The sequence below is a fragment of the Ischnura elegans genome, chromosome 8 (assembly GCF_921293095.1).
Source record: "Ischnura elegans chromosome 8, ioIscEleg1.1, whole genome shotgun sequence".
Taxonomy (NCBI): Eukaryota; Metazoa; Arthropoda; class Insecta; order Odonata; family Coenagrionidae; genus Ischnura; species Ischnura elegans.
The window spans coordinates 22894218-22918525 of NC_060253.1; the positions used below are offsets into that span (position 1 = coordinate 22894218).

The 24308-nt window shown below is 37.5% G+C and overlaps 1 protein-coding gene across 1 annotated transcript; it reads left to right on the top strand.

The window, feature by feature from the left end:
- Positions 1-1860: 1860 nt before the first annotated feature.
- Positions 1861-13025, top strand: LOC124164322 (adhesion G protein-coupled receptor L4-like). The gene is made up of 2 exons (XM_046541587.1): positions 1861-2275; positions 11925-13025. The coding sequence occupies exons 1-2, from the start codon at positions 1862-1864 to the stop codon at positions 12567-12569; spliced, it is 1059 nt and encodes a 352-aa protein (XP_046397543.1). The 5' UTR covers position 1861; the 3' UTR covers positions 12570-13025.
- The last annotated feature ends 11283 nt before the right edge of the window (positions 13026-24308 follow it).

A 24308-nucleotide genomic window follows, 5' to 3' on the forward strand; every position in this document is an offset into this window, starting at 1 on the left:
TAGAGGGGGCCCGAGCCCCCCCCCCCCAAAACTTCGTTACAGATGTGAGGAAAAAATGTGTCAGGCTTATCGATTTTCATCGCGGTGTCCAGAAATAGAGATTTGAGTGATCAGGGTTCTAATTTTGATCATATGACTACTAAAATGCTTAAAAAAACTTAAAATTCACTACTTATAAAATTTACCGGGGCAAGGTCCCCGGTTTGGGCGCCCCAAATATTTTTTGTAAGTGGGCACCCCTACTCTCATAAGACCCTTCACGTTCATGAACGCCTCCTTTGTTAATACAACTCTATTCCTCATGTCGTTACTGCTTTATCCGTTTCCGGTTCGGAAGGCAAATGTCCGTTTCCGTCTGTTACCAAAAGCGAATGGACAAATATCAAGGCTAAAATACTAAATTATACTGAAAATCCCTATTTCAAAATTATTTGAGATAAGCTATCACTCTATTTATCAAAGGTTATTATGTTAACATTGATTCTTCTTAAGATAGTTGGAAATTCAGAATGAGTTTTATGAAGGCTTTCTCGAATGAAGGCCGCAAGCTATGCAAAAGTCTGCCTGAATTTATTTCCGCCCAAAAACTTTCTTATAAAAGCTAGCGAATATTTAGGTACGTTGGCCGTGTTTTTGTTCATTTAATCAACTTGTTTCTTCAGAATGACCCGAATCCATTTAGCTAAACAGGGTGGTAGCTTGGTCAGAAATTATTTTTTTCAAATGACCTTATCAGAATGGATAAATCTTCAAGGAAAGCATATTTCTGGAAGAGGGAAAGTTGAAATAATTTATACAATGCCATTCCCAGTTTGCTACTAGGGTCTTTCAATATATTTTTAGAATTTCCGATAGATTGCGCTCTTAAAATCAAAAATTAATTTTTCCCAGCAAGCAGTACTCTTGACTAGTCGACTGTTTGAATTGCTGTATCCATGCCATAGTTTCATTATTGCTGCCAATTGTAGAGAAAAACTTTCATTTGTTTTTACAAATTGATAAAGTTGATTTTCGTGCGGTGATAAAATACTTGTTTTTAAAGCGGGTAACACCAAAGGAGTCAACGGTGAGCTGTGTGAAGTTCATTTCACATCTGCTCTTGTAATTGCAACTATTTAAAATTGAATAAGTGAATTAAACCGTGGGCGATGCATTAGAGCCGATCGGAAAAATCGATTTTTTTCAAATCCATCAGGCATAATGAAAAAAGTTCTGGAACCTCGCTCAAATGCAGTTTAGGGGGGAAGGGTCAAAACTCTAAAAATGTAATATTTTATGATCTCAAACTGAAACAGCGGGTAAAATGCGTCTGCCATTATGAAAATGCCAATGAAAGTATTGCACATCTCATCATCATCATAAGGCAACAATCCTAAGATTGCTTTGATGCAGCTCTCCATTTCTCTCTCCTACCCACTAACCTTTTCGTAGCAATGTATTCTTCTCTTATACATCCCATATAACCTGTCCTATGAAACTCTTACAGGGCCGTCCCTTGCCCTTCTTTCCTTCAACCTGTCCTTCAACGATTGTCTCCATCAGGTCATGTGGTCTACTAAGTTGTCCCGTCTGCTGCTTAAGGTTTTTAGGAGGCTTCTCTTTTCTACCACTCTTCTTAGGACTACCCCGTTATTTACGTGGTCAATTCATTTTATCTACATCATTCTTCGGTAGCTCCACATTTCGAATGCTTCCACTCTTGACTTCTCATTGCACATCTATACCGGGGATTCCCTTTTTGCTTTCAGGTCCGTTCAAAGGGGCAGAATATAGCAAATGCGTGTTCTGGAAGGAGAGCGCTCGTCATTGGACGGATGAGGGATGCAGGCCTGTGTGCGAGTCCCACCTGGTACCACCAGACATGTTCGGATGTATCTGCGACCACCTGACCGACTTTGCTTTGCTCGTGTCCCTACCGCCTAAGAATGGCGAGTGGGAAATAGACGATGCCCAGATCTCAACGGTCCACATCGTCTGCTCTTCTATATCCCTGCTTTGCCTCCTGGCCATGTTCCTCTATGCTGCACTGTGCCCGCATTGGTGCGAATCCCTGTATGTGAAGATCAACCTGAACCTCAGCGCCTCAGTGGCCCTCTCGCTGGTGATATGTGTCGTCGAAGAGATTCGAAGGAAGGCCATCCACGAATGCGGCCAATCCATATCCTGCATCGTCCTCGGAGGTTTTCAGCACTATTTCATGGTCGCCTCATTCTGCTGGGTCGCGGTGGTCTCAGTCTTCCTGTCCTCACAAGTCCACCCGAACAACGTGCTACGGGTATGTCACTCATACATTTGATGATTGGATAAAGTACAACCGTTTACAGAACGTGGCACAAACCACGTGGAAGATTTGTTACGGCCTATATTGGCTCGTAAAAAGCAGTCATGCAAATCTAACCTCGACATTACATTAAGCATATATATTTTTAATTGCAGGAACTTCTTTCTACTTTATCAACTTCTATGTTCAAGATTGTAGGCATTTATTACAGAGGAAACGGCGACTTTTGCATGCATTGACGGCATTCAATATGGGGTCTGACAAGGAGACATCGCCAAAGCGATGTTCGGGATCTGGATGCGGATATTATTTTCTAAAACTATATTGGTAAGATAGAAAAAGTGTCACGGCTTTCTTCCACATAGGCCCGGGTTCGAGAGATATTCGCATGTAAAGATTTTGGAGCAAGACGTCCCTTGAGTTAGCGCCTCCTCATAACTGTGGCCGGGGAGGTCGTAGCCACCGAGAGACAAGGCCTGAGCAACCAGCCGTGACGTCACGACAAGAAGGGTTAGATTCTTGCCACTCGTCGTTCGATTGAACGATCGCAACTGGACTGAGCGTGATTATTTCTAATTGAATAAACGAATTCCTTCGCATTTAATTTGCTGCATAAAAATATTTACCATAAATATTTCAGATTTACTTTATTGACCTCTTTACGTCCTATTAATTTACGATTGCAAACTAAACCACCGAAAGTAATCAAACGCAATGCTCCAATTTCTTATTCAATGACATTTTTTCCGCGGATAATTATTTAAAAAGCAACAACACATTAGTTTCCTCCAAATATATGATAAATTATTCCACGAGAAATTAATTAATACGATGTTATAAAATCTAAACGGAATGAAGTAGCTGTGAAACGCTTTAACCAAAATTCTCGGTAAATCACTCCGGTAGTATTAGACAGCTCACTTACTGGACGAGCTCCTCTCCGAAATTGATTATCTGGTTACCATGGACCTGTTTAAAAATAAAGATCATAGGAGAGTGGAGGTGATGCATAAATGAGGATGTCAAATGTTGCGTATGAAGATGTTTATTATTATCATCAAAACAAGAGTGTAATCGTACACATCGCAGAGGACATTCTCGATTGGGGCTGTACACATTTCCCTGTACTTTTACTTTTAAGCAGAGAGAGAGCAGAATTGCACTAAATATCTACATTTACGTGGAATAGTCAGGCTTATTAGCAGATTTCAAGGACAGATGCTCCCCAATAAAGTAATAACAGGGATCACTGTCTGGCGCGACAGATTTTTAGTAATCAGAGGCAATGACTAAGGACTCACTGCTATATCCACCAGAAGCGGTAGATCAAGACACTTTGGAGAAAATCTCACCTAAGATTCCAACATTATCAACTTTCCTGGGTAAGCTAAACTTCCCTAGTTTTAAAATTTGAACTTTTTCAAAATTAACACTAACATTGCGTGCCTCGTTTACCACAAAAGAGTGCTAAATTCAAGGCATGGGGTTGAGGATAATGTTCGGAATAAGTATGCAGTCATGCTTATGAACCACTGTCCGAACATTTCATAAATCAAGAAACTTAAGCTTTTCTCCAAGATTCACTAAGCTTGAAATAATTTTCTCTCGGTCGTATGTCTCCTTCTCCCTAATGCTTTCCTCCACCGCCTCTTCCAATGAAGAAAATTCCTTCACCTTCCTTCATTTGCCTGGGCTCTCCCGTATGCTTGCCTGGGAAGACAGGTATATGGGGCATTAGGGAAGTAAGGATGGGACAGCGTCTCAGTCGTGACCATTTCAATGGTGCGGAAAGTAATCTTGCTGTCCTCTCATCATACTTCTGTAATTCACGAATTATGCAATGAGGAGCAAAATTCTCTTCACACACACACCTGTAAAAGTAATTCATTTCACTATTTAGGTCTCACAATCAGTAGAGCACTCAAATTAAATATTTTACATATTTACGCTCATATAAAAATTTAATCCCTCACTTCCCATTACATGATATTTTGGATAACTATTAATTTATTTGAAAGCATTTTTGATTCTCTAGTCTATCCTATTTTTCTAATCTACCCCTCACGTCTTTAATTTTTAACCTTGAGAAAGCTAAGGCGTGTGTAGGGACACCAATGACAACAATATTTGTTTAACTATGAATAATGGAGAATTATGACTTACAGGAATTAATAAGAATTGATTTACCAAATAGGAGTCATGATTAAATAAAATTTGACGAATTGCCCGACTTTTTAGCTAGCAAGCAATGACCTTTCTCTCGCTGCGATCAATACAATAAGCCTTCCAATAAAAAAGAGCGATTAATGTGTTGCTACTCTAACCATTGTATTATCTTATATTTGTTTAAATGTTACCACGGCTGTGCTTAATTTATTTACGATTAATTAAGTTAGTAATTACTTGAATAATTGGCAAGCAAGACTTAATTGACACTTTGACTCCACCAAAAAATAACATGAAAATAATTTACGCACTTCCAAGTATAGGAAATCTTAGACTGATGTCAATTAAATTAAAAGAAATTCTACTTTTTTGTGAGTAGTAAGTGAATGTTGCCATTCAACTCCTCATATCTTTATTTATAACGTGCAAGATTCATTGTACATAGCCGTACAAAAACACCATGTACATCTGAGAAAATCCATGTTCTTGGGGCGTCTACAATAACGATGTCAGGCAGTTTAACAATAAAATGATAAGAGTAAATATTTAAATTAAATCATGAAAATATTTCCTTCACATCAAAAAGTGACATAAAAACAGAGATCTTTTATGTATCACTGGAGTAATTTCACCATGACTGTACTACCTTTATTTATTACTGTATTAACAACCTTTCAGTAATTGCTTAAAGCAATATCAATCTGACTTAAATGATATCCTTCCATCCACAGAATGGGATTCATGATTAAATTAAATTTGCCGAATTAGGTACCTATTTAACAAGGAATAACTTTTCCCTCACTGCGATCATTACGAAAAGACTTTCAATAACTAAAGCAGGAGCGTTTAATTAATGTTTTATCACAGGAGACTTTAAAAGTATCCATCGATTCATGCCCTTCAAATTTAAACTCGGCAATTTCATCGAGATAATTAGAAGGCAACTTAAACAAAACCGAAAATTCTTTTGAACACACTTTCATCAATATCTCTATAATACGTACCTTTCTGTTCTTTGTTGGCTCATATTCTTCTCTCATAATGGCACGAATGCATTTTGCTCGAACTTCTGGATCGCTCGGGAAATTGAAAACAGACACCTTGGGTCTTGTAATTTCCTCGGCAGTCAGAAACACTGCGGCAGTTAGCCTGATTGCACCAATTTTTACACTTCTGTAGAACTTCAGTAACATCCACTGCTACCGTAGAACGAACCACTGCTAAAAACCTCTTTAATTCCTTCAAATTACAGTTGTATTTTCACGTCTCACTCATTCAAGCGACTTCTGTTTTTCTCTTCAACAATCCCACTATCCTTCCATCAACAACTCCCTAACAACATTTGTAACCCCACTCGTCCTGACGTCACCGACGTTCTCTGTTCGCTTGCGAAGGCCTTGTCTCTCGGTGGCTACGGCCTGAGCAACCAGCCGTGACGTCACGACGAGAAGGGTTAGATTATTGCCACTCGTCGTTCGCTTGAACGATCGCAACTGGAGTGAACGCAATTCTTTCTATTTAGATAGTAGAATTCCTTCGCATTTACTTTGCTACGTTAAAATATTTACCACAAATATTTCAGGTTTACTTTATTCAGCACTTAACGCCCTTATATATTTAAGATTGCAAACTAAACCACCGAAAGCAAACAAACGCAATGCTCGAACTTCTTGTTCAATAACACATTTTTGCTGCGGGGAATCCTTTGAAAAGCAACAGCTCATTTGTTTTCTCCAAATATATGATAAATTATTCCACGAGACGTTAATTAATACGTTTTAAAATCTGATCGGAATGAAGTAGCTGGCAATGGCTTTAACCAAAATCCTCAGTATATCACTCCGGTAGCTTTAGACATCTCACTTACTTGACGTGCTCCTCTCCGAAATTGATTATCTGGATACCATGGACCTGTTTAAAAATAAAAGTCATAGGGGAGTGGAGGTGATGCATAAATAAGGATATCAACAGTTGCGTATTAACATGTTTATTATTATCATCAAAAAACGAGTGTAATTGTACACATCATAGAGGACATTCTCAAATGCGGCTGCACACATTTCCCTGGTACTTTTACTTTTAAGCAGAAGTTGAGAGATAGAGAGAGAGAAGAATTGCACTAAATATCTACATATCTGTGGAATAGTCAGGCTTGTTAACAGATTTTAAGGACAGGTTTCGCCAATAAAGTAATAACAGGGATCAGTGTCTGGCATGACAGATTTTCAGTAATCAGAGGCAATGACTAAGGAGTCACTGCTATATCTACCACAAGAGGCAGATCAAAACATTTGGGAGAAAGTCTCACCTCAGATTCCAACATTATAAACATTCTTGCGTAAGCTAAACTTCCCTAGTTTTAAAATTGGAACTTCTTCAAAATTAACACTAACATTGCGTGCCTAGTTTACCACAACATAGAGCTAAATTCAAGGTATGGGGTTGAGGATAATGTGTTCGGAACAAGTATGCAGTCATGCTTATGAACCACTGTCCAAACATTTCACAAATCAAGAAACTGAACTTTTCTCCAAGATTCAATAAGCTTGAAATAATATTCTGTCGGTCGTATGTCTCCTTCACCGTAATGCTTTCCTCCACCGCCTCTTCCATTGCAGAAAATTCCTTCACCTTTCTTCGTTTGCCTGGGCTCTCCCGTATGCCTGAGAAGACAGGTAGATGAGGTAATAGGGAAGTTAGGATGTCACAGCGTCTCAGTCGTGACCATTTCAATGGTGCGGAAAGTAATCTCGCTGTCCTCTCATCATACTTCCCTAATTCACGAATTATGCGATGAGGAGCAGAATTCTCTTCACACACACCTGTTAAAGTAATGCAATTCACTATTTAGGTCCCAGCACAACAATCAAATTAAATATTTTACATATTTACGCTCATATAAAAAGTAATCCCTTACTTCCCATTACTTGATATTTTGAATGACTATTAATTTATTTTAAAGCATTTTCAATTCTTTAGACTACTCTATTTTTCTATTCTACCCCTCATGCCTTTAATTTTTAACCTTGAGAAAACTGAGGCGTGTATAGGGACACCAATGACTACAATATTTATTACGGAGGCTTCCGCGGTGAGTTATTTGGTGATTGGTTTTCGGGTTCATTCAGCATTGACTCATATTTTGCAGACGACAGTTTCGGGCGCGTTCCAGCTCCCGTCTTCGGGTACAAATGATAATCAATGATAATGTCCAATCATTTGGAACCGAAGACGGGAGCTGGAACACGCCGAAACTGCCGTCCTCAAAATATGAGACCACGCGGAATGAACCCGAAAAACAATCACCGACAACAAGATTTGTTTAACTATGAATAATCGAGAATTATGGCTTACAGGAATTAATAAGAATTGATTCACCAAATAGGAGTCATGAATAAATAAAATTTGACGAATTGCCCAAATTTTTAACTAGAAAGCAATAACTTTTCTATAGCTGCGATCAATACAATAAGCCTTCCAATAAAAAAAGCTATTAATAAATGCTATTCTAGCCGGTTGGATTTTTATACCACGGCCGTGCTTCTTTTATTTATAATTAATTAAGTAAGTACTTGAATATTTGGCCAGCAAGACTAAATTTACACTCTTTGACTCCACCAAACAATAAAATTAAAATAATTTACACACTTCCAAGTACAGGAAATCTTGGACTGCTGTCAATTAAATTAAAAGAAATTCTAATTTTTTAAAGTAGTAAGTGAATGCCGCTATTCAACTCCTCATCTTTTTAATTATAACCCACAAGATTAATTGTAAATATTTATTCTAAATCATGAAAATATTTCATTCACATCAAACAGTGACATAAAAACAAAGATCTTTTATGCACTTGAGTAATTTCACTGTGCTACCTTTACTTATTACCATATTAAGAACCTTTCAGTAATAGCTTAAAGCAATATCAATCTGAATTAAATGGTATACTTCGATCCACCGAATGGGATTCATGACTAAATTAAACATGACGAATTACCTATTTAACAATTAATAACTTTTCCACCACTGCAATCATTACCAAAAGACTTCCAATAACTAAGGCAGGAACGTTTAATAAATGTTTAATCACTCAGGAGACTTTAAAAGTATCCATCGATTCATGCCCTTCAAATTTAAACTCGGCAATTTCATCGAAATAATAAGTAGGCATCTTTAACAAAACCAAAAATTATTTTGAACACACTTTCATCAATACCTCTATAATTATACGATACGTACCTTATTGTTCTTTGTTGGCTCAAGTTCTTCTCTCATAATGGCACGAATGGATTTTTCTCAAACTTCTGGATCGCTCGGGAAATTGAAAACAGACACCTTGGGCCCCGTCTTGTAATTTCCTCGGCAGTCAGAAACACTGCGGTAGTTAGACTAATTGCACAACTTTTTACACTTTAGTAGAACTTCAGCAACATCCACTGCTACCGTAGAACGAACCACTGCTAAAAACCTCTTTAATTTCTTCAAATTATAGTTTTATTTTCACGTCTCACTCATTGAAGCGACTTCTGTTTACCACTTCGACAATGCCACTATCCTTCCATCAACAACTCCCTAACAACATTTGTAACCCCACTCGTCCTGACGTCACCGACCTTCTCTGCTCGCTTGCGTAGGCCTTGTCTCTCGGTGGCTACGGCTCGAGTCCCAGTGTCGGCAAAATTTTTTCTCTCTTGCAATTTTTGAAATCACTGTTACATTTTATCCCCATTCGTTTTATTTCGTTACTTCGCGAATTTTTAAAATTTAATATCAATTTATGGATTTTAAACGAAACTCTGAATTGTGCCTTACCACGCGAATTAGAGGACGTATATAATTACTTACACGTGAATTTCCGCGTAATGTGCTCGTCGTGTGCACCGATGCACACCTCTGCCTCGAATCAATTAACCGATTGCACATCTACTCATGAATCGTTCCCCGGTTTTTGACGCGTGTGCCTCCACTTTCATGTCTATTTTCCATTTTTGAAGCACTGGTATTTTCTGGCTTCAACGTTTTTTATTCAAAATATCATTTCCACTAGGCATTGCCTCAATTATATTTTCTTCGCAGCCCACCCACTGTTTTCCCAACAAATCTCGATCTTTACAACAGAATGTCCTTCCACTCACCATGCCTACCTTATGACCTGCCTTCTAGCGCCCTTCAAAGACTTCCGTCCCAACAACCCTCCGTCCACAGCTGACCCTCGATAATCCCTGAATGAAGCGCCGAGGCCCAATTGTGTGAAAATGGGCGCGAAAGGTAAACAAATAAGACATCGAAAACGACTTGAGTACGCTGCTGGAAAGCAGGATCATTGTACTTGATGGGTAGGAGGGGAAACTGGCTAGGGTCAGTAACTGAATGTGAGGATAGGCAATGATGTTTATTAGTTGAGAAGAAATACTTGAGATTACGAATATACAAAGTGGCTGTGGGAGCAATGGCTAGGGCAAGGATGATCAAATTTCCCGGGAATTTGCGGGTAAATCGTTATATACGCCCCTAATTCGCGTGGTAAGGCACAATTCGGAGTTTCGTTTAAAATCCATAAATTGATGTTAAATTTAAAAATTAACGAAGTAACTAAATAAAACGAATGGGGATAAAATGTAACAGTGATTTCAAAAATTACAAGTGAGAAAAAAAATGGCTGGCACTGAGACTCGAACCCAGGATACCAACAACAGGTTCGGGGATTAACGCCCCAGACCGCACCTCCCCGGCCACAGTTACAAGGAAATGCTTACTCAGGGGACGCGTTGCTGCGCAAAATCTTTACATGCGAATATCTCTCGAACCCGGGCCTATGTGGAAGAAAGCCGTGACACTTTTTCTATCTTACCTATATAGTTTTAGAAAATAACATCCGCATCCAGATCCCGAACATCACTTTGGCGATGTCTCCTTGTGAGTGACATGCACTTGGGCTCATTTTTCAATGGGATATGTTGTGCATCTTACAACAAAACAATGCCAACTTTTGGAGATCGTTCCAAAGAATTTTAGTAAAACTAGGTAAAATATGGAGGAAGTACGTAAACTGGTACTAAAATTCTTTTTTAATATGTTTATCACCTTTTCTGTGGCCAACCGACTGCTTTTTCAATTGTTACACTCTTCATAAAATAAAACAGGTTGCTAATAACATGCTACCCAAGGGAAATATATAATTCTCAATTAATTCTGCACCATTTTAATAAAAATGATCACATCAGAGACCAGTAAAACCATAAGGCTGCGTTATTATGAGGCAGATTCAGGATAGAACTGATGAGCTGCCTCAATAAATCAAAATAAATACAGTGCATTTTATATATAGTGCACAAAATATATGAGAAGTATTCTAGGAAAGAAATAGGAAAACTATACTGTATACTTGCAATGTGTGTGGCACTGATGCTAATAATAGCTGGAGAGCATTTTTCGGGTCATGGCTGTAAAACGTTCCTTCAACATATGGGAATGCTTCATTGCGTTGGCACATATACATGCATAAATTTAGGCAACTAATAGTCAATCATTGCCAAACGCCCCAGAGGTGACTATGGGTGCAGTATTTACACCATTAAGTGGGGGAGCGGGCCTCTTCACCTGCCCCTGTCATATTCATTCGGGAGGATAATACTATGCATTAGCAATGCCTAACATTGGTTCGGCCCCGATGAAGAGAATAACATGGCAGCAGCCGCCATTTAAAGTGCATAAGCTGGGAGCCGCTGGAGACTCGGAGGCTGCGCACTAAGCTTAGATTCCTTGAATAATTGAGAATGGATATCTTTAAGAGGGACACGGAGAGCATGATATTAGAGCTACACTATATTTCCAGGTCCGATAGAAGCGATAAATTAAGAGAGATTTTTGCCGAACGGATAGATATTTGAATTCGTTTTTCTCCCAAACGTAAAGGACTCTAATAAATGCTAGTCGCAACTTCGTTTGAGCACTTTATTTTTTGTGTTAACCACTGGTGTCCTAAAACCCCCTGCCACATGCCTTTTAGGTGGCTTGTGGGGTATTATGTAGATGTAGATACCCTTGATGACAAGAGGCAATGGCACCTATAACAGCACTTGAAGAATATTTGTCAAATTCACTGATGATTTCTATATTTAGAATATATGTACCTTTGATTGTGAGTACATTTTGGGTGTTCTCTGCCTGAGAATTCTTAGCAATAATTTAAGATGATGGATGGATATTAGATGGTGGAGTAGTATCATTGTAAGGATACATTAATTAATTTAAAGCAAGGAAACCCTATGATAGTTTAATATGCCAGAATGATAATATACGTGATTAAGTATCATATTGTTCCCGGGCCAATCCCAGCCAAAGCATGATTCATTTACCTGATTCAGACTGCCTATTTTTTTCTTTATTCTGCACGTTTAAGGGGAGTGACCTTGCTGTGAGATTGACATGTAGATGTCGATTTATATATTTTTTCATCTTTCTAAATGTTCTGTTTCAGACAAGAATGACCCACCTCCTCCTCCGTTCGTCCGCCATTGGCTGGGGCCTTCCAGTGATCCCTGTTGCTGTCAGTATGGGCATTGACACACGCCTCTATATCCACCGCCCCGGCACAGCTTTCTGCTTCCCCGATGGAAATGCCTTTTATTTCGGCGTGCTGACACCCACGGCTGCTGCCATGTTGACGACAATCATAGCTTTTGCATTCATCCTTTGGACCATCTTCTGCTACAAAAGCCCCATTCCAGTTACATCCACGAAACCAAAACTCCTCCGCCGATTCTGCTCTGCGTTCATCTTGTTGTTTTCCCTTGGATTCTACTGGGTTATTGCTCTGCCCCTCCAGCTGCTCACGTGGAAGCCGACGGCGTACCGATATTTCAGACTATTTGTCGCCTCCACGGTGGTAATGCAAGGGACGTCGCAGTTTTTGCTGCTCATCGCCTTAAAGAAAAGCGCTCGGACGAGGCTTTCCCAGCGATTGTCTACAATATTCTCCAATTTAAAGAGTTCCTTGCCGTCATCGAAGAAAAAAACAGTGACCAAAGATAATAGCGGCAAGTTCATATCCTACCTATCTCCCGGCAACACTACTGGAAAAATGGATTCTTCCCACGACCTGCAGGATTTCAAGCAGTGCTAACCCAATTTATGCGAAATGCATCAATAATGCTTTTAAATTTAAGAATCATGACCGAAGGTCAGATTCGACAATGCTATCTCTTACGTTCCTGACTCAATTGTCAATCATTTTTGAGATTCACATTCCAGCCACTGCAATGATGTTCTTTGGTTATCTCGGTTAATATCCATGGATTTTCATTTGATGTCTTCTGGACTTCCAGTGGATGTACAAATGTCTTACTTGTGGACATCATTGCTGTGGCTGTAATGTGAATCTCAAAAATTATTGACAATTGAGTCAGGTACGTAAGAGATAGCTTTGGCGAATCTCGGCCTAAGGTCATGTATCCTAAATTAGGCTTTAGTCATATACATTGATTTTGTCGAAGGCATGTACATAGGTTCTAAACCTACTTACTCTTTTCAATTACGAGTTATGGTGCCATGAAACGAAAACTGTTGCCTTCCAATTCAATTTTCCGATCAGACATTGTCATTGTGCTAATAGCAAAGCCTTATTTTTTGCATTAATGTTTTATTTGCTGTAATTAAAGATTAATTTTTTTATCAATTTGGCTTATTTATTCTAAACTCAGTGTATAAAGACCATAAATGATTTAAAAAATAAAATAAAGAGCCAGAAGAGTAAAGAGAACCTAATTTTTTATTGAAAAAAATTTTATAAGCTTTGTAAATATCATTTTTTACAGTTATTTTTGACGAAATTGCAACTTTCAGCACGTTTTTAAGAGCCAGAATAGCGTCAAAATTCATTACCAGGCATGGAATTTCCTAAACTTTCCTGTGGGAGGGCCCCATCATGAACCCCTGGCGGGGGCCATATTCACCCCAGATGGCCCCTGACTATAAGAAGTAATAAATACCAAAGAAATGAAGCTGAAATATTTTGTTAAATACAAAATAAATAGTAAATATAGCTAATAAATTAAAGCTAGCAAATAAAAGACATCAACAGCATTGAAGAAGACTTGCAGCAATCAGGTCAATTGCAGCACTCGTGGTGGTAGCCAAAGAATTCATATTAGGGGAGACTGAGGCACAGTGGGACACGGGGTACAGTGGGACAATTGATTTATTTAAACAATTTAATCCGGCAAAGAGTAATTGCAATGAAATTAAAGAAGTCACATCACGATAAATAATGCACAAAAATCTTATTTCATAATGTTATGTAGCTTCGTATAAATGTTATAAAATATGTTTTTTGCTATAACTGCCGTAATGTTCATGTTGTGAATATTTATGCAATTTTCCTAATTATTATTAGCTTCGTAAATAATGGCTGGTCAAATACATTGTTTAGAGACTATTAAATATTTTTAAAAACATATTTCCCGAAAGTAACATGTTTTAAATTTTTGCTGACAAAAATAAGGCTTCAAAACATGCGGACCACATTGGGACACCTCAAACTGGGCCACAGTGTGACAACTTGGATTGGGGCACTGTTGGACGCCGACTTTCAGCCCAGGTGCTTTGAATTATCAATCCCGGTAACCTAAATGCACTCTAATTTCATGTCATGGTGACTTTATAGTGTTTTGGCTCCATATTTATGCTTTAGGATTTGAAGCAGTGTATTTCAATGCAACAATGTGACGACATTAGTACAGAATGGCAACAGCTATGCACGTAAGAAAAGTAAAGCCGAAGTTAATAATTAGTGTCAACCCCGATCGTATGCGACAATTTGTTTAAATTTCTTGAATCCCACTGTTATATAGATGTGCTCTTAATATGGAACAGTTCGGTATTGGCCATAAGCGAGCTGTAGGTAGTGAGGAGAGAGTCTCATAAATATTAGTTTTTGCGATATTTCTCCTTTCTATAAGCATGCTCAGGGAACATTCAGTAATATTGGTGAAAGGAAGAATTATACGCAATAAATATTGATTTTTAAAGAGAAATTTGAGGCAAGCGTATTGTTACGTGTTATCTATTTAATTTAAATTATTTATAAATTGATTTTTTGATATTCATAGCTTGTGAAATTAATTACCACCATAGTAAACTGTGAATAACAACTGCAGCACAATTGCACCACACACCTTCACCACTGCACACGAAAAAATTATCGTATGAGTTTGCTCAGAGAAATGGAAAGAAATAACCGCCATCCTGCGATCAGAAAGAAATCACTGATGATTATTTGTTTTATGGTTTTATGAAGCGGAATCCTTCGATAAGCCTTCGGAAACTAGAGGAAACCTCAATGGCAAGAGCCATAGGCGACTGGGCGATGGTTTTACAGGACGATTGTGAGTGCATTTTTTTCCGAAATATCAGGTCTTTATGTGAAACACGTATTTTCCGTTGGAAGTGTATACAATCATGATGAAAGTGGTTCCACTACCGCTCAACTCCAAGGAAAAGTGATAGCCCCAAAAGGTGGAAAACAAGTAGGTGAAGTTACCTCCTTTGAAAGTGGCTCCTCGATGACATTGTGCTATATTATAAATGCTAAGGTTAACACAATTCCTCCATTTTTTGTGTTATCTAGAGTGAAATTCCTCCCAAAAATACAGCTTAACTTATGAGACCAATATGTGACGAAAACCCATCTGGATGGACATTATCAATTTATTTTTACTGGTTTTAAAGCATTTCATCGATCACACAAAGTGTTCTAACGTAATACTACATTGCTAATTTTACACAACCATGAATCGCATATTTCTGTTGATGCTATTGAGTTAGTAAAAATGAATGGGGTGGTAATGTTTACTTTGCCACCTCACTGTAGTCATATACCGCAATCATTAGATTGTGTTTGGCCCTTTGAAATAATATTTAAATGACTGCGAATGCCCCAGAAACCACTCAGGAGAGAGAATAAAAATTTGCAACTTGGCAGAGCTAGTGGGTACAGTATATAAAAAAGAATTTTAATTCAATAATATTATTTCTACGTTTAGTTCAACCGGGGTATGCCCTGTTAACCCAAGTATTTTTAATGACAAGCACCTTGCACAAGCTGGCCAATGTCGAAGATCAGTTTGTAGCACCTTGTAGCCATTGTGATCAACTACCGTTTGAACAATACTGTTATCCGTTTCATGGGGCTGTTGGAAGATATCTCCGTTGAAGTGGAATTGGGCCCTGTGTATATGCCCACAGTTCCTCAGGCATGGGCTTATGGTCAATGTCACTTAGATTGTTATTGATAGAACCTTTGTAGAAGTGATGAGCCCGGTAGAGGAAGAGATGAAGATTCCAGATGAGTTTTTTTTTCTAGTTGAGCGGAAGTTCAGATTGAGCAAATACTGAGAGTTGAGGGATAATAAAAACCGTGTTAGAGGAAAGAATGTTTGGAAAGCAAGGGAGAGGAAGGAAGAGAATGATAGTAATGAATAAAACGAACAGGAGCAGGCCAGGATGATCTAAAAAAAATACTTGCTGCAAATCTACTGGAAGAATACTTGAAAAAAGGAGAAATTACGAAGGCCCAGCTGACCATGTGATGAATGGGTATTTTAAATAGTGGAAGTTCTACATGTTTGGGTTCATGTGAGGTGCTGGATTTAGACTACTCGTTAAAATATTTCACGATAAAAAATGATGTAATACTTTCCTAGCGAATAATTTGCATGAAGCTGTCTCATGATCTCAACAAAAAATCCAATCTTTAAATATCGCAAAAGTTTCAATGGACTACTCATTTATCAGGGAGATCAGGGAGACCGAATATATTTGACTGAACAAAAAATCATTGAAATTTGACTAAGAATGGTTGGCGAAACATTGGTCATGAAGCCAATCATATTGCTGGAGATGGCAATAAAACTGAAGCCATAAATGCAATGATAGTGAGAACAAACATAATATCTGGACACCTGATAAAGTGAGTGAATTCGGAATTGTACAACGAGCATGCATATTACGGTTATACAACCAATTAAGGTGTGATGTCGTATAAAAGATAATGAGCGCCGATAAAATAAGTAGAATAAATCCCGTCTTTTTGAGAAATAAATGCAATTTGAATCCGAACGTCAACATCTAAAAAAAAAGATCTATTACACGGAAATTTAAAAAAAAATTGTTGCCAGGTATAAAAAACGATTTTTAATAATACTTTTGTTGCCAGGCATAAAACAATTTCTTCAAGTAAATATGAATTTAAATACATATTTACTTGTAGAATATATTTTTTGGATTTTCAGTTTTTTTTTGGTGAGTGAACTCGGAATTGTAATAGGTGCATGCATATTACGGTTATACAACCAATTAAGGTGAGATTTCGTATAAAATATAATGAGCTCCGATAAAATGAGTACAATCAATTCCGTCTTTTTGAGAAATAAAATGTAATTTTAACCTTTACGTTAATATCTGAAAAAAAGGACCTACAAAACGGAAATTTAATAAAAAATTGTTGTCAAGCATTTTTTTGCAAAACTTTCTTTTAAATGCTTATTTACTTGCAGAAAATATTTTTGCTTTTTCGTTTAAAGAATGAATATCAACCAATATTTCCTTCTTTCGCATGGATATCCGGCTTCCTACTTTTCGATAACTAGAGGTTTCCCGCGGTCAACATAAAAATTTTAATGCATATAAAAATTCATACATTGCTCTTTTTCTAATTGATGGCAAAAAATATAATTAATGCTTACATAATTTAATAACAATAAAATGATTAATCCCTAATCTATTTATTCATTACTGGCTTGCGATACCTATCCATCTTTGCCACTCCATTCAAATGTGTTGTGTGATGATTTTGAAATATATAAAATAAGCGGCTTTAATATATTTGCACTCGAGGAAGGAAATAGCCTGAGAGCTCGAAACTAACTTGTTATCGCTAAAATTTGACAGGAAAGTAACGACGGATGCAGTTTATTATCAATATAAAGGCGGAAGTAGATTGAATATCGGCTCATTTACGGGCGTGAATTGTCCAAAGGAAGAAGCAGTATTGACTTGAGTTCAAGAAATCTGCGAGCTGAGAAACATATTAACTAAACACGGACCAAGAATGAGTTTCTTCGATCATATCATGACCAGGTGTGTCTTGGCGTGCGTTTGTGTGGTGGCTGCTCTATTGACTATCAACGGACAAGGTAAGTCGTTTACATTTGAATGAATTAATTGTGATGATGTGAGCCACAGCCCATGTTACTAGAACCGAATATCTTAAATTTGGCGATATTAGGTAACTCTTAGAACAGTGCATCAATAACATTAGTTTTCGGCTTCTGCGGCCATGATTGAAATGCTAAAATACGAAACCGCGTGATATCAGACTGGTAAGTGATAATCTCCCTAAAACCTTTTACAATGAAGCGACCCAGAAAAAAATCCAGAATAATGAAGTGAGTCAGCATGTAATGAATTTATAGGTATCGGATCAATTATTTTATTGCTATTAAATTTAATAAGTATCTATTATAATAAATTTTTCTCATCGGTTAGAATCCACCTTGATGAGCAATAAAATCATTTTTTTATGTGTTAAAATTTTTACGTTGATTGAGGGGAAACCTCTACTTATAGAAATGCAGGGAGCCGGATACGGAAAGAAGGAAATATTGGTTGATATTGATTTTCGAATGAAAATGGAAAAATCTTTGATGCTAGTAAAAATGCAATAAAAAACCGTTGTTTGTGCCTGGCAACAAAGGTTGTTTTTAATATCCGTTAACCATATACTTTTTCTAGGATTTGACTTAAGGGGTAAAATTGCATTTTATTTCTTAAAAAGACAGGATATATTTTAATCATTTTATCGTAAATCAAATCTTTTTTCACTTTATTATACGACATCTCACCTTACTTGGTAGTTTAACCGTAATATGTATGCATCATGTAAAATTTTCTAAAAAGGTAATGAAAAAAAAAGTTGTTCATGGTATTAAGGTGTCTTAAGGTGGAAAGTCGAAAACTTTGGCAATGTCTTTTAATACTTGACATCTTTTTTTCTGTTCAGTTCTTGTACAAAATTAAGCTTTCCATTAGTCAACCAATAAAACACAAGAACTAACTTCGTTCATGTCCACTTAGCATACATGTTTTCGGACCTGGTTGGGTTTGGATTATATTTATTTTGAGTATTGGACCGCATTAAAATCGGAAAATCGGAAGCTCTCATTCATTCTGGAACCTCACTTGAAAATTTGACGAAAGAAATATACATTAAAGGCTATATATTTGTAGCTGAAGTATTTCGATTTCTTAAGGTAGAAAATCAAAAACTTTGCAATCATGAAATAAATTTGTCGGAGGTTTAGAGCATGGATATTTTGAAAGTGAAATTAGCGAAATGTAAATATGAATATTGAGCTTCAACCGTGATATTATGCCCAATTAAAAACATTTCAAACCGAATATATAAGACGAGGAAGAAGCTAGCAAATAAGTGGTAATTTTCATGATTTCCTCTGAATAAGAAGCTAGAGCGATATGGAAGTCATTCCCAATATGGCCGGAATAGCAATTTCTCGGATCCCATCAAAAAGGAGGTATCATCATTCCATTTTGATAAGATAAGGATTCGTCATACAACTTTAAATGGGCTATTGCTTTGAGTTGGAAGTTCAACAGTATAAAATATCCTCCAATTTAAAAACCTTCTCACGATATCTAATAAACAAAGCGATATCCCTGAGTTCCCTTCGACAAAGCGATATTCCCTCATCATTCATCATTCCATTTTGATAAGATAAGGATTCGTCATGCAACTTTAAATGGGCTATTGCTTTGAGTTGGAAGTTCAACAGTATAAAATATCCTCCAATTTAAAAACCTTCTTACGATATCTAATAAACAAAGCAATATCCCTGAGTTTATCCGCTTGTACTACTAACTACTAAGCTCTCTCCTGAATATCCTAAATTAATAATAAATGCGTATAAAATCTATTTAATGTGTTATTCAGCATATTTTAAGGGTAAGTAAGAGGGAAGTTAAGCACTGGAAAATATGTTTCCCTTTTTTTATCTGGGACTTTTATTTGAATGAAATATTTCTGGACAATATGGCTACGGCTACCATTCATTGGATTATTGATTTACAGATCTGAATGCATTAAAGATGATTGGCATGGCATCAGTCACTGTGCATGACGGGATGCATGATCCCCCACACATTTTGAGAGGGAAAAATTTGTCTTTGCTTCCATATTATGCATCTGGAAGAGAAAGTGTCTCAATGTGTATTAAAGGAGACAACAATTCATATTGGAGGATCATAAATTCATTAGGATTCGGAGGTAAGTGTATGCATACATATATTTTAATTTTATTTGTGGCTGATTTTATATGCATCTTATTCATTGCTCGTAATTTTTACAAAAGGTTTGTTTCCAATTTATTTAATTGCCTAAATCGAAAGATTAGTACACCTGGAGTACGTATTTCTTGCTTTTAGATTTTTGAATGACGATATCTATTTTTCACGATGAAATGAAAAGTGAATAATTTCAAGCGCGTGAAATCGAGACGGCTAGGTGTGCATGCTGGAAAAAGCTCGCGTGTCGTCTGGCAGCAGCTGTGTGAGACCATCTGGGAGCGAGGCTATGAACGCCGCTACGATGCAGGCTGATTGCTGCCGAGCACGGTAGTAGCGTAGAGTACCCTGCTAGCTGAGCGCTTGGCTTAAATGAGGGTTATTAATACCCTATCAAATGAAGGAAACTTACCGATCATGGGCACTTTTAATAGGTGATTATTAAGAGATGTTTCCCTGAGCTCTGTGCCTCATGCATGAATTGGTAATCTCAAACGATGTAAACCTCCAATTTGCTAGTATAGCATCCAAGTTCCAGTGACGTCACTTGGAGTGGCATCGCATGGGCGCCAATGTGGTCTTTTTCAATTGAGGTTAAATTGACCATTAATATTCGTCCAAACTGGGGTTTCTAAAACCAAATACTTTGTATATTATGAATACACCAATGGTGGGTAACGAATCGCAATCAATGCCTTTCGTTTATTTTGATGAAGGAGAATACCCTATTGGTGTTGAACTCAAGGCTAGAAAAAATAGAGCGCTTGACACGGCGAAGCGCGATAGTTGTTAGCTAAAAGGTACATATATACACACACAACATATGAACACTAAATTCGAAATAGAGAAAAATAAATTAATTATGGCATTAACCCACTGCAATTAAATTCCCTAATATGTGAGACTTGGTCCTTTTTGGGGTCATTATTGGATACGAGATGTATTCACTTGTAATAACGAATGCTACTATCAAAAAAATTAATGTAATCCAAAAATCAGCTACCTGATTTTAGGCATCAAGGCTTTTTTTAATGGGGGAGTCAAATGGTTCCAGGTTGAATGAAGGCAATTTAAAGCAATTTTATCTGAAATCTATTGTAACGCATAATAATATTTGCAAAAAGGCAGATGACATTTTATCGCAGTAATGTTTTTTTCCAATATTTATGTTATACTTTATTATAGGCATATTTTCATTACTCAAATTTTAACGTTATTTCTCATCTTCAGACTATAAAATATTATGGTTGAATCGTTATCCATCCGGAAACAGCAGCGAGTCAGCTCTATGGGACTGCACCACGGAAAAAAACGCTGAAGATTTTAAAGCGAAAGGTAAGTAGCCCTTTCATTTGAGATATTTACATTCAATTAGAAATGTCGCGTTGAAATATTATACCATTATTTTATGCAAAGTAAAATTTGATCGTGCGATGAATAATATTTATCTTCCTATGCTACTTTTTATTAAATGCTTTTCAAAATCTGCATATCTTCCTAATTTAAGTTTTTCGCTTTCCCTAATGTTAGGTTACAGAGATGTCAAACTTGGATAAGAGATGTATTTGATGATATCTTGCTACTTAATTTAGGTATTCCGGGACTAGCCGCGGTGATAACTTTTACGGAGTCACCCGCAATGCACAAATTGTGCGTTAAATCCACAGAGGAAAAATAATTCGCTTTGACCGGGATTCGAATCGAGAGATCTGGGTTCGAATCCCGGTCAAGGCGAATAATTTTTCCTCTGTGGATTTTTTGCACATATCTTGCTACTCTTGAATTTTAGATTATATTATGTAAATAACGGGTACACATCATCTTCTTCTTTCTTGTGGGCTTCTTCCTCCATATTCTAAACCAGGGGTCTTCAATTTCTTTAATTCAAGGGCCAAAAATCGCTTTCATATCGTCCGGAGGGCCTTAATGCAACACGTCAATTTAAAATAACATAATTCAAATAAAAAATACATTTCTTTCAAAGTGTTCTAAGTAATTTCAAATTAATTTCAAGAGCAAATTGAAAGTTCAATCGATTAATGCGATTTTTGACATTGTTTTTTTTACGAGTTTGTCAATGCATAGTTTACATTGTGTGGCGCAATAGAATATTTTCTTTAGCCTCTTGGGGACGCAAGAAATTGGGCGGGCGATCGCATGCGGCCAGAAGACCGTGGGTTAAAGACCTTTGCTCTGAACCATCAAAGTAGACAGGTTTGCTGCCACCCTCCTTGTCAATTCAGGCGTGGGCGTCCTTTTCTTTTTACGTCTAAATATTTTCCGCCCCAAGCATATTGACCACTCACTACTCTACAATTCTAATCAAACGAATAGAACTTACCCCCAACATATTGTATTAGTGGCGGATACAGATTGGGGGCGCAGGAGGCGCGCGCACCCTGCCATTGCGGGCCGCCAGTATTGCCAAACATTGCAGAACCACAATGATAAAACATTTTATATCATAAGATGGAATTCTCTCTTATATGTGTGTAATAAATTTTATTAAAATTGTCTTAACTCAGCATTAGACTTTTTTTATAATTGGAATAAAAGTAAAATTAACTCAAGATATCATTTGCGCCCTCCCCCCCTTGAGTTTTTTTCTGTATCCACTACTGTATTGTATTGCCACATCGAAATTGCTTGAGTAGTCGATAAATTGTTTCCTGCTGTTGAATGTAATGATTTTTCTAATTTGAAAGTTGGAGGTACTCAGGTGGAGTTCATGACAATGGAAGTCTACATGCAACGCGATAAAATGCTAAAGAAATAGGTAAAGGAAATCCAGGAATACCCTTTGTCCTCAATACATAAGGATGTCTATTTTTAAATGTAGGAAATCTTATCTTTGGAGCCTGTAAAAACATGTGACTAATGTATGTGTAGCGTCACGGGGCCGTTGCGTCCCGCCTAAATGCAAGAAATGCAGGGCCGGAACTAAGCCTTACGTTTACAACGTAATGAAATAGTAAAAAATCTCATAAAAACGCTTTGAACGCGGTCATTGAGAAAAATAAAAATCGTCCCAATTTGGTCAAGCAGATATCTCATGATTTTGCATTCCTCACGGTGATCTAGCGATTTGATCGATGGACTTTTCTTCCTCATAGAAAAATCCTCCAAAATCACTAGAATAGTAATGGATTTGCCTGGTTTATTCAGTTCGGCCCTCTTCGCTTCTATAGAGTTGAGGTGTTTTTCCCTGTCCAAATCCCTTCCGAACCTCTCCTACCCCAGAGGCGTCGAAGGACTCCTGTCGCGGCGGCGCACAGTGGTCCCAAATCGAAAAAAGCTGGCCAAAAGTCATTTTTTCGACTTTTTACGAGGAAGTTTTGAATTATTTATTCGGATTCTAAAGAATATGGCCTATAATATTTCGTACCTGATAGGTCTGTGTGATTATTATGTTGACCTGTGTAACCCGTCAAACATGGGCATGTTCAGCCTAAAACGCCCGAGGCGTAGAAATAGTCGATTTTAGGGTAATTCAACTTAATAAATGACTGTTTTAATTTCATGGGATTCATTTGTCAATTTTAATATGGTAAGTTTGCATATTTGTTGACAATATTATAGCATGTTTTGCTCGTTTCAGAATTTATTATATCAATATTTAATTATTTATAATGTTAGCTATTTTTGGGCCTATTTTGAGTCAAATGTGTCGATATAGTTTTGTGCCCCTCCTTACCCCTCGAAGATTCCTATACTGAATCCTTAGGAAGAGTATGTACAACAAGATGGAGAAAAAAAATCTTGCCTATACTTGCCTATCCGACATCTAGAGGGTTTTAAGTTGAACGGTGCACCGCTCCGCTGAGGGCGGCTGGCCGGCGGCCAGCGGGAGACAGTGGCATTATCGCTCAAATATTCCTGTATCGGTGGTCAAACTTGCATGGTGTGTACTTAGCATAATTCTACATCCTGTACGATTACATAAATAAGTGCTTCACGCCTATCGTATGCACACTTCTCGTTTGTGCACTCACCTTCAAATATTCATGAAACCAATGAGGGCCGGTTTTCATGCTCTTAATGAGAAACATTATGAGTGATCAAAAGCGACTACCTAAGTCACTATACGAGAACCTTACAGTAACCACAAGATATTCCGAAATAAGGTATTGGCGCAAGGAGAAATAAATGCTCCCTAATGCCAAGAATTGTACACAGAATCATTTCTACAGCCCATACACGTAGATAGGATTGAATTTGGAGGGAAACATTCGTCTAAACCCACCAATGGAGCGTGGATCTTGCAAGTGCATTTTTTAATAATAATGGAATGAGGATGACGCCCTCCTTCACCAGAGCCATTGCATGGATGTGGTGAATATTTCCCACTCAGAAATAATTAATGATTTTCTTAGTGAAAAAGTGCTGTGCTACGAACTGTGTTAACACGGCTAACTCGAGAAACTTGTCCTGTCCAGATAATTAAAGCACTTGGTTTGGCAATGTTTGGCATTCAAATTTCAGGATACGCCGGAAACTCAGAGGCAAG

Excerpts from the sequence above, each read along its gene's own strand:
- LOC124164322 (XM_046541587.1), top strand. The coding sequence starts at position 1,862 with ATGTTCGGATGTATCTGCGACCACCTGACCGACTTTGCTTTGCTCGTG. Across the intron at positions 2,276-11,924 it reads ACCCGAACAACGTGCTACGG|ACAAGAATGACCCACCTCCT; the intron begins GTATGTCACTCA and ends GTTCTGTTTCAG.